We start from the raw sequence: 12238 nt of genomic DNA, 5'->3' as shown, positions 1-12238 counted from the left end.
AACTTATTAGAACTATTTTAGATGTCTGTATCATTCATTAAATAGCCATTGTACATCAGTCATGGAAGTAGGAATCAGTATTTGGATTGATGAGGACACAAAATTGTTTGTACAAGATGGTTCCTTGCCTTTTATACTGTAACCAATTGATGAGGCAGGAGAAGGCTTGGGTCAGTGCGATTTGTAAGTTAATTCAGCACAACTATGGCATTACGAATGTAGTATGGGAAGGAAGGATCAAAATTCTCATTTTTATTTGAACAACCATGATATTATTTAAATTAAAACAATAATGTATTATCTGTCTTTAATAGGTACTGAAGTTATTGCTTCAAGGAGCACGTAGTATGGCAGAGAATGTGTGTGAGCATATTAATGTACTTCTCAGGGAACTGCGTGAATTGAACAGGCATCACGCACAGAATGAAGAATTAGATGAAAATTCAATGGAAAATAGGATGTCCAACATGAAAGGAATTCTTAGCAATAGGTAATATTTTTGTCATCAGCCACTGAAAAAAGTCTGTGTTAGAAGAATCTGTTTTAAATTTTATTTTTTCCTTAGATCTTTAATCGTGTATACACCTATAATTTTTGTGTACTCAAAATGTGACTGCATCCTTTTTTGTTTTATCTGTCAACCTGTCAGCCATTTATATAATACTTCAAGCTCTCATTAAATTTTCTGCATTTGTAAATTAACCCAAAATTTACTGATTTAATAAAAAAATACTTATCTCTATCAGAGGTCACTGAAGAACATTGTTATTCCCAGTGACTTTTCATGAGTAGCATAAAAGATTCTATCAATTTATTTTTAGCAAAATCTGTTTAACTTTTGATTACTAATGATTTCCATTTTTCACTTTCTAAGTACAAATAACATCAGTGTATAAGCCTGAGTTTTTCTTTTGTATTTATTTAACTACTTTCATGAATTTGAAATGAAATTATTAAGCTGTATCATTTATTCTTGTTAAATATTTTGTTCTTCTACCCTGGTCCTTCTGTTGATATACTAACATTAACAAGGATTCATGTTTAATTCAAAATATCAAAAGTTAAGTATCTTTTAAAGTAACATAAAGTTAAAAAACTAAATGGTATTGTTTTTATAAAGTCAAGATTTAAAGTGATTAAATTTTTGTTTTAAATAGATTGCTATTAGAAAAGTTGACCAGCTTCTGCTCATAAATCTCTGTTTTTGATTATGATAAATATATGTTCATTCCTTTAGGAGTATTTTTAATAAAAATGAATTGCTTTGCTTATTTGTTTATATAATTTCATTAATTAATGTTGGATTTTTGAATGAATTTTACATTCACATTATGACTACTCATACCATATGCTTCTGAACTGCTTTCTCAAACTACGTTCTCAAAATTTTTAGTAGAAATCATACTTTACTGAAGCTGCCATTGAGTTTGTAACAGTTATGTATGATTATATTAATAAAATTGTAAAATTTAGCATTTCATTAATAAATAGTTGAGATAAAGTGTATGTGTATTATTTTACTGAAATTAATCTTTTTAAGATTCATATTATTATTCTGTACTGTTAAATTATACAGTAGGACCCCGATAATTCATCAACTTTGGGATTGAGGAAGTGATGAATTACTGAATAGTGTAACAAAAGTCGAGTTGTATAAAAATTGATGCTGCATTGGCCTAACCATTATCACCCCACACATTACTAACTTGTCATAAAAACACTGCAAACTGATTTTAATTTCATACTGTAGTTAATTTCAACTACAGTATTCTACTGAACATTTAGTGTTTCATTATACAGCAACATGTAACATACTTGCATAAGTAAACCATTCACTAACACAATTTTTTATAAATATTATGTATGTACTCTACTGTACTTAAAAAATAACTATACATACAACACTAATATATGTAAATCAAAAACTAATGCTCAGTAACTACAGAACATTGTAGGCCTATGTTTTGTTATTTAAGCACTTCTATCTATAAAATCTTTAACCTAAAAGTTACTGTATTTAAATTTATGTATACTTATTTACACTTCATTTTACTTTCTAACGAAATATGTAATTTTTCTTTGCACTTTCTTTTTGCAACGTTCCTTTTTTTCTAATGTGAATTGATCAACTTGTCGCATAGCAATTAACTTCGCCACCTGTGCTTCTTTTTGATCAGAATACTATTCAAAGCATTTTGTCAGCATTTCCACAATTTCTTTACAGCTTATTTTACTCACTGGATTATCATCAAATTCTTTATCTTCAGCACCTTCTTTTAAATTTTCTTTATTTTTAATATGATTAACAATTTCTTCATCATGTAATATTTTGTAGCCTAAATCTGTGTCGTCTAATTATACTCATTCTTCTACTTCCTCATTTATAATATCATTTAAACCAGGAATGCTGTCACTAATTTCTTTCAATTTCAAATTTTTGTCTGCATTTTCTTCAAGTTTCTGTTTCTGCTAGCTGGTCAGGCTACAGTTTATTGCACCTCAACTTCAATGTCTTTTCCGGGATGTCTTGCCAAGCATCAGCAATATTATATATTGCATCCTTTATGGTGTACTGTTTCCAAAAATCTTCTACCTGTAATTCATTTTTGTGGAAAATTAAATTTTGCATTAATTATTTTTTTATAACGTTGCTTCATACTTACTATGACCCCTTGGTCCATAGGTTGGAATAAACGGCTTGACTTTGCTGGAAGAAATACAGTGATTATATTGCCATTAGTGTTTGTAGTTTGTCAACCATATACAAGGAGCATTATCTATCACAAGTAACACCTATTCTAGTAAATTATTTTTTCTAAGATGTCACTGGACTTCAGGCACAAAGCAGTCATAAAACTACTGGATAAAAATGTCTTGGGTCATCCATGCACTCATGCAAAAAATATTTCACTGGTAATAAATCACAATTTATATGTTTAAAAACTCCTTGGGTTTTTGACTTGCCAATAACAGCTAGAGGAAGTCAATGATAACCACTTTGGTTAGAACATACAAGAATAGAGATGCGTTCTTTCCTTACTTTGTATCCAGCCACAGAGCTCTCAGAAGAAGATGCTAAGATTTTCTTAGGAAGCGCCTTTCAGGACAATCCCTTTTCATCGCAGTTATACACTTCCGCATGACTTAAATTAAGAATTTTAATCTTTTAACTAAATTTATCACAATAGTCAGATGTAACGTGATTGTTGGCGCTTAATTTATCGCCCTCAGTTGCAAGCTGACAAAAAATAGATAATAGATTTAAAGCAAGTCCATGCCTTGCTTTAAATCTATTTAATCAACCCTGGCTGGCTTTAAAATCTGGATTGCCACTTAATCATTCATTCATTTGAAGAGCTGCCTCTATAATTAATGAGCCACTTAAAGGTAGGCCTTGACTACGACGCTGTGTAAACCAAATGTACAATGCTTTTTCAATTTCAGCATTTTCTGCTGTTTTCATTCTCTTTCTGGTTGTTACAGCATCGTCAGTAACTTCCATTTTACTCATAAATTCTATTTTATCAACATTTTTTATATCAATTTTAAACTTTTATAACTTCCACGTTTGCTAGACATTTTTGCTTCATAAGTACAGTGCACAGTAATAGGTATGACAGTAGTATGCACAACTCGCTCACATGACGCCAAGTTCACTACTGTAATGAATTTCAGAAACAGAAAGGAAATGAAATATTGTATTTTATATAAAGTACTATACTATGTAAGAAGTATGTAAATACTGATTAGATAATAGTGCCCAAATGAAAGTGTTTATATGGATGAAAGATATGTAAAGTAACTTTAACAGTTCTTTTTTTCACGCAATTACTGTAATTTATATATAACGTACAGTAGGCTCATATAAAAACATCGGTTGCAATAAGTGAATTTTTATGCTATAAGCCTAAATAGATAGAGTACGTTTTATTAGTAATTAAAAATTTAATTTACTTTTGTGTATCAGTATTGTACCTCTAAAATAAAAATGCAAATTTACCAGAGGGGTGACGAATTATTGTATGAGATGAATTATCGGGGTCCTACTGTATTTTTAATTTTTTTAATATAAACCACCTAGTACAAGATATTGAGATAAGACATATCTTATCTCAATTTTACCATCAAAGTACTTTTGCAGAATCCTGCATCCTCAGTCATTATTGAAATAGTTTAGTTAAACTGCATATCAAAAATTAAACATAATACTAAAATGAAAATTGTGTACTTATTATAAGAGTGCTGCTATTTATTGCAGTTTTTATAATACTGTTGCCCTCAAACACTGACTGATAATTAATTTATTATTTTAATTTCTATTATTATGATATTTATTTTATATATATATACATACACGTATGAGAGTGAATCAAATTTTGCTATTCTACGCTGCAAGCAGTTCCAAGCTTGATAGTGGAGTGGGGGGTTAATGTTTGGTGTGTTAGAGAGAGAGAGAGAGAGAACCAGCTTGGTTAGCTCCTCCACTCTGTTCTGTTGTCAGTACAGCCATGAGTGAGCAAGAGGTTCTGTCATCTATTGCACAACATATAATCACAAAATTTTAAACTAATGAAGGCATTAAACCCACGGAAATTTTAACTCATTTAAAGGTACAGATCAGAGACGCTACACTGTCCCAGAACCGAGTGTATATGTGAGCCAGACAATTTAAGGGCGGGCGAGAGGGTGTAGAAAACAAAAGTCATGATTGACACCCAATGTCAAGTCTCACAGCTGATAACATTCGTGCCGTTTGAGAGCTTATTGAAGGTGATCGCTAGTTCATTGTTATGTCATTGCTATGGTAGTGCTCAATCCATTATCACTGATCATCTTGGCTCTAGAAAAATTAGTGCTCGATGGGTTCTGAGGTTGTTGACTGAAAATCAAAAACAGGTGAGGTTGGAGATCTGTGAGAGACTTCTAAAGCAATTTAGTAAGAAGGGGAAGATTTTTTGAGGTGCATTGTCATATGCGATGAAACATGAGTCCATCATTACAATCTGGAGTGAAAAATTGCAAGTAAGGAGTTGCAAAGGAAGGATGAGGACTGCCCATTGAAGGCCAAAACCCGTCTTGTCAGCTGGAAAAGTTCGTGCAATGATTTTTTTTTACTTGAGGAGAGTTTTGCTCATTGATTTTCTCCACAATCAACAAACTGTGAATGCGGCTTACTGTTGCTAGCTGCTACAGTCAACAAAAGATGGGTATGCTCATCAGAGATGTCATCCTTCTCCATGACAACACCAGGCTGCACACCACGATTTTGACTAGGATAAATTGGAAAAATTGCACTGGGAAAGCCCCGATCTACAGCCCCTTCTTACAGTCCAGATTTGTCCCCTATGACTTTTTTATTTGCATCCTTGAAAGAATCACTTGTAAGGGAATGATTCAGAAACAAGGAGCACATGGACAATTGTTTGACGACTCATCCTGAAACTTTTTATGAACAAGGAATATTCAAGCTTCCAAATTGTTGGCAAAATTATGTAGAACGTGCAGGAGACTATATAGAGAAATATAAAGGTATGAATTTTGTCTAGTCAATAAATTTATTAAAAAAAAATTATCTTTTATATTTGATTCACCCTCATGTGTGTGTATATTATATATATATTTGTTTATAAGATAATATTTACAACTAGTAAGAATTGATTTATAAATGTAGTTCCTCAAATTTTTTGTTATAGGTTTACCAAAGATACAGTTGTTGTGACTGCTCCAAAAAAAGTAAAGTCTGGATTAGATTTACAGTTATCTTCAATGGCACCATTAACTTCAAAAACATCAAGTCAGGCATTTTTCCTTCGTATATTAAAAGTTATTGCCCAGATGAGAGAATCCGTCCAAAATGTAGATTCAAAGAAGAGTGAAAATGCTGGTGGTAAGTTATCTTATTTGGTAGTTAATTTACTATCTAAATCCTTCAGTTGTCTGGGATGAACCATTGTTCCATAAACAACGCATTTTTCATAATGTTTTTCAGCAACTGTATAGGTTTCTATTTAATATGAAGAGTTGGGATGTCTAGTTTTATTAGTATAGAAAGAAAAGTACTTAATGATGTAAGAAATGATTGTAAAGACTGTACACATGTTTTCATTTTTCTCATGTTATTGGCGTCTGTATAGTCATTGTCTCATTGCCTTTGTTTTTATACTCTTGTTTGTTTTAGTTTATTGTATTTAGTCATTTTAATAGGTTTTATAGTATCAAGAAATGAGTCTTTTTTGTTCTTTCTAATTTTTGTTACACTATGTTCTCTGCCAAATTTGTTGAAGATATCATAGCTACATAAGTTATATTTTAGAATTTTTGTATCTGATTAAATTATGAATTTGCATAACTATGTTTATAGTTATGTACTTGCTATGTTTACGTTAGTAATAGCTAGGGTACAAAAAAATTTAACACCATAGGTTTAGTTGATAAGATTTAAATTTTACTGATTTAATTATTTTACTGATGTTAATTTTATAGTTTCATGAATAATATTACATTACCAGTTAAATACAAGTAATTTCTCAAGTTTTTACTAGTATTTTGTAGTAAGGAAGATTCATAATTCTTGTTAACAATTTTTTTAAGAGTGAAGCATCAAAAAAAAAATATTTTAAGTGGAAGAACTAAAAAAAAACAATATTTTTTATTAGCTAGAAAACATTTTTGCAGATATACTGAGTTACTTTCTGTTTTACATTTTTAAAAAGATTTTATGTAAGTACATTAAAAGGTTTGAAAAATATTTAATTTTAATCTTTATTGTATCGTAAATACAAAATTTAGCTTGATAGTCTTAAGAGATTGATTGATTAATCTTAAAAACAAAATGATAGGTAATGTGTAATTTTCAGAGGATTGTGGAACTTTTCTCTGGTTTGTGTCAATAACCTAGCTAATTTTTATAAGGTAGTAATATATATTGAAAATGTAACTACTAGAAATATATTATTTAGAATTTTATCAATAAAATTGCAGCTGTTGATAACATATAGTGCATCAACTGCCTCACGTTAGAATGTTCAACCCATGGCTTTTCTTCTGTATACAGTGAAAAGTGTTGCAGGTGCTTTTCGCAATAATTTATTCATATAAATATCACTATATTAATACCTTCATTCATAATTTTGTATAATAATATAATAAGATTTTACTTCATTGCCAATGAAATGTTAATACTATACTTACAGTTTAATATCATTAATTCAGATAGGATTTAGTACCACACAACATGGTACATTAATTACTGTGTGTGAAAAATTTAAATAATAACAAAATGACAAATTCTGTGAGTAAAAGATTTCCTTTAGTTGACACACACACATTTTATTTTAATAGTTTTCCAAAATAAAACACAAATACTGCATACCTACTGATTGGTGTTTTTGTAGATTTTAAGAACAAAATAAAGCTAATTTCTTCAGTAATTAACCATTTTGCTCCATATTTACATCATTAACATCTATGCATGTGTGGTTGTGTGTTAATGTTTTGTTTAAAATATTATGTAGTTAGCCATCTGATAAATAGAAACAGTTGTTTTTATGTTTAAAAAAATCCAAAATGTTCTTTAAAAAGTTCATAGAACATTTACATATTAGGAGTGTTGCATATTTGTTTCAAGTAATATTAGTAAATTTATTTTATAATATTAAATTTGATAATATAAAGTTTCAAAAACCTCTTTATTATGTGTGCAGGTGATTTTGAACTGGAATGCGATGCAGATTGTGATGCTGAAACTGCTTCAGTACTAGAGAAAACTCGTGTGCAGCTACTCAGTGAACAACTTGATCTTGACCACTTATGGGATACATTAAGTAGTTGCCTTACTGAACTGGCTCATACACAAGATAGTCATGCTGTTCTTGTATTACAGGTGAAAACAAAGTATTTCTAAAATTAATGTTTTAACCATGTGTCCACAAGGTTTGATAAAAAAATTATATCCCATTTAAAACTATTTTAAAATGTAGCTTATTTAAAGTGTTAATTAAGTTGTAGTAATAGTATTGCATATAAAACTGTTTAGTAGTGTCTTATTCAAATGCTTTTTGAAATAAAAATAAATAAAATCTCGTTGAAAAAAGGATTGATTATGATCATTCTCTTAAAAATTTGAGTTATGATTGTTGACAGAAGATTTCATATAAATTAACCAAGCTATTATAAACTTGAGAGGGGAAGAGAGAGAGAGAATGATTGAATGAGATTTTGCTGAGTAAAATCTGTGAAATATCAGCTGTGGGTTGCCACCAATTTTAGCATAATTTATTTATGAATTATTTTTTTTTAAGATTTGATAAACTTAAATTGAGTTTTATTTGTTACTGATATGAATTCTCAAATTATAGCCATTCTTGCTTATCCTCTCACCAAAACAAATGTTTATTAAAAAAAATTCATTAAAATAATAAAAATAACCCTAAATTTAATTGAGGGGTTCATATTCAAAGTAGCTTTTGCTTCTGTTAGTTTATAACTTCTTTTTTTTTATAGAATTTTCTGAGTTTTTTAATTTAATTATTCACCACATAAGCTTGAAGCTTGTTTGTGGAGTTTTTTAGTATTTAAAAGTGCTATGCCTGACTGAGATTTGAACCCTGAATCTTCTGGGTAAATGGCTGAGATGCTATCACTCTTCCACAATGGTGAATAGATTTATTTTTTCAGTTGTCTTAGATTCAGGTCATCTATGTGAAGTATAATTATCTGACTTGTATTACCTGATTTCCATATTATTGGATGTTGTAATTGATATTTATATCCAGTTTCTGACTTGATTCATGTCAGATATATTGTTCATATAGATAAGCAGTAGAAACATTGATGTATTCTAAAGATTATCAAAATTTTACCAAAATTATTGTAATAGTGGGAAATTTTTTTTTAAATCTTAAGGTAATGCTTAACAGCAACAGGAAGCTACTGGTACAAAATGCCATGTTCCTGTTTTAATTGAGTGGCATTTCTTCAAAAGAAGACGTCATTTCAGTAAGATAATTCATTAACACACTGTGTTTTAAATTCATATTATACAGCCTTATTCTTCATTGTTTAAATTACATCAAGTTTTTTTCATAGTATTACAAAGATTTTTTTTTAAATAAAATTTTATACTTTTTTAACTGCATGAATTGTAATTTAAAATTTATTTAATAAAAATTTCTGGAAGTTGTATTCTGCAGCTTTATGTCAATGAAATATGTAAGTAAATATTTTCTGTCATTTTTTTTAAATGTGTTTCTTGTTTCTTATTTATATATTAACATGAATGCTTTCTTTATATCAGTTTGGTAGAATTTTCTTCTTATTTTTAAAATTGTATTTTTTTATAAGTTGCAAATGTATGATTTCTTTTGAAAATGGTCAGCATAATTTACATTTAGAGTTCTATATTTATGTGTTATGTTCAAAGTTTTATTTATTTAACTGTAGTAGTTACAACAATAAAAATTTGTTACCGATTCTGTCTACAGCTGTTGATATTAAAAAAATGTTTAATAATTTGTTTTTCTTTTTAATTTCTGTCCCATTGTGAAATGAGGTTTAAAATGTTTCTTTAATTTATTAGTTTGTTGTTAAAAGTTGTAATTTTGTAAATATTTCACTATAAATTGTTATGTATTGATGGAATTTAACTAAAAATAAAAGGAGAAAATCAATATCAACATTTCAAATTTCCTTTTCACATGTTAAATTATAATTTTTGTCTATTTCTGACAGTGAAAGGTACTCTGAAAGTGTTCTGGTAATATGTAAATGAGAAATAAAATAATAAATAGTAACAAAATTAAGCAAATATTTACTCCTACATTTAATCTTATTGCCTTGATCCTACAGACTGGATTCCAGTCTTGCAAATTTACTATATAGATTCAAGGTTAGATATCTTCAGGTATCTATTTTATAAAACTTTACCCCTGTTTTAATAATTTATTTTGTTAGACTACTTAAGAGGTTACCAGATTTTACTATTAGAATTCCCTGAATACACCTTGTTTTAATAAGCTAAATAACATTGTTAAACATCAGTCGTTAAAACAATTGTAAGTTTGTCAGCTGCAACTTCATAACAAAAAACATAGCTTGTTTATATGTAGCAGATGATATCAGTAATTTTATGTTTGAAAATAACTCTGTTATTTAAGTGGGATAGATAATTACTTGCTTGGAGAAAATATTATTGAACACTGAACAGATAGATTAATGGAACTTTGATTAAGGTGATTGTTTTAGAAAAGATCCTTCCCAAAAAAAATTCAAATCGTATTAATGTTTATGATAATTAAAAATAATATATTTTTAGCATTAATTATGTTATATGAAGTTCAGAATAATCACCACTTTGGCAACAGATGACAATATTATGCTTCTTGTTATTTATGTATATGTTATGTCTATATTATCTTAGTTATCAGACATCCTATTTGTTGTGTTTAGTTCATATTAATAGTTGGAACTTAGTTATAATTAATACTTTTAATTATATTATAATGATAATTGAAAATTTTAACTTGTGGATGGATTAATTATCATATAATTATTTAAAAATAAATATGATCTTTTCTGTATATGAAAAAGTTGTGCAATAGAATGTGTAAAAAGAAAACATCTCATAACAATTATTCTAAACATTTTTTATTTTTAATTTACGATCATTTATTAATAGTCAGTACTTTTTCATATTTGTTACTTAAATTTATTAAAGGCTTATGCTTGTTGTTTTCAGCCCGCTGTGGAAGCATTCTTTTTGGTGCATGCTAGCAATGAAAAGAAGCAAATTGATAAGGAGAGAGCGGGGTCAAGTGCCAGTAATGTTCCTAGCGGTTCACAGGGTCTTGGTGACGAATTAGCTCCTGCTCCACGACCTTTATCACCATTACCTCCCACACCTATTTGTAATGAAGCTGCACAACCGAGCATACAAAGCAGTAATGCCAATGCTGATGAAAATGCAGCAGTCAGCCAAAAAACACAACAGAAGTTCCTTAAGTTTGCTGGTAAGTTCATATTTTTTTTACATTATTGGATTGGGTTTTTGTTTTTAATGGATTAGATTAAAAAATGGTTGATTAGAGGTGTTCATAAAAGTGAAAAGCTTCTGGCTTTTGAATTTGTTAAAGTAGGGTATTGTTGATAACTTTATATAAAAATTGGTAGTCTCCCAAGTGTTTATGCTTGATAGGAGTTCAGATTTATATTTCCATTATATATTAAATGATGAACACTTTCCTGTGGAACTTCTCTTGTGATGTTTTGAAGTATAAATTCTAGAACTCTTCTTTCTAAATGATAATTTTGTTTTCTGTAATGTTTGGCTGTAAAAATTATATAAAATGATTGAACTTCAGTGATTACCCAAACTAAATTTATATGTAATAGGTTTTTTATGTACAGAATTTTTTTCAATTAGATTTTGTTGGCAGCTGTAACTGTTGATGCAGCTGAAATTATTGATAGCACCTTTTTTGTTTACTCTGTAAGATGCATATTTAGTTAGCATTTAAAAATTGTATTTTGAGCTGTCTGTTCATTTAGTTGGATTGCTTATTTTTATGTTTATATTATATATAATGTTCAGATGAGTTAGGATATCGTTCTTTTTGTGTTAATATAACAAAATAATAGAAATATTTTAGATCTAATACTGCATCATAAAGAACATTTAAAAAAAGTTTTTTACTGCATCTAAAAAAGATATTTATAAAAACATATTCTCAGCAGTGACTCCAGCTAGGACTCCACTGCAGAGCAGTACTAGAATCACTGATGATGACTAAAAGCATGAACTGAAAATGTTCTGATATGAATAAAGAAGTTTAAAACTGATTCATTTTTTTATTAAAATTAATCATTAAGAGTCTCACCAAAAGTATCACGCAAGAGCAACTGAAGTGCTCTGATGTGAGATAAAGAGTTGACTGTAAGAAAACCTTGTGATTTCATGTAAAATTAATGTTTTTACTTAAAACATTTATACAATATTTAGCTATTTTATCTAGCTAATTGTGTGGAAATGTTTTGTAATGCTAGAAAACAGTCCATTTAAAGTTGAAAATTAGTATTTAATCTCCTATTACACTTACTTATCAGTAAGCTTCTGTAATCTATGTAAAAAAGTTTGATTTTCTTATAAGAAGTAAATTAATTAGGTAAATTCATATCAGCCTAGTGCAGTGTAAAACATTCATTTAAAAAATATTTTTATTTATATATTTTACTCTGTAATTGT

The 12238-nt window shown here is 28.8% G+C and overlaps 1 protein-coding gene across 7 annotated transcripts in view; it reads left to right on the top strand.

Annotated features, from left to right (window-relative positions):
- Positions 1-12238, top strand: part of HUWE1 (HECT, UBA and WWE domain containing E3 ubiquitin protein ligase 1) — a 299081-nt gene that overhangs the window by 272673 nt on the left and 14170 nt on the right. For all 7 annotated transcript variants that reach the window (XM_075363006.1, XM_075363009.1, XM_075363005.1 and 4 more), the window contains 4 exons: positions 315-490; positions 5694-5887; positions 7704-7882; positions 10736-11006. In XM_075363006.1, coding sequence (XP_075219121.1) covers positions 315-490; positions 5694-5887; positions 7704-7882; positions 10736-11006 — 820 coding nt within the window. The remainder of the gene's footprint in view (positions 1-314; positions 491-5693; positions 5888-7703; positions 7883-10735; positions 11007-12238) is intronic.

The sequence above is a fragment of the Lycorma delicatula genome, chromosome 4 (genome assembly GCF_047948215.1).
Source record: "Lycorma delicatula isolate Av1 chromosome 4, ASM4794821v1, whole genome shotgun sequence".
Taxonomy (NCBI): Eukaryota; Metazoa; Arthropoda; class Insecta; order Hemiptera; family Fulgoridae; genus Lycorma; species Lycorma delicatula.
The sequence above is the reverse complement of the archived record's forward strand: the minus strand, read 5'-3'. Positions and strand labels throughout refer to the sequence as shown.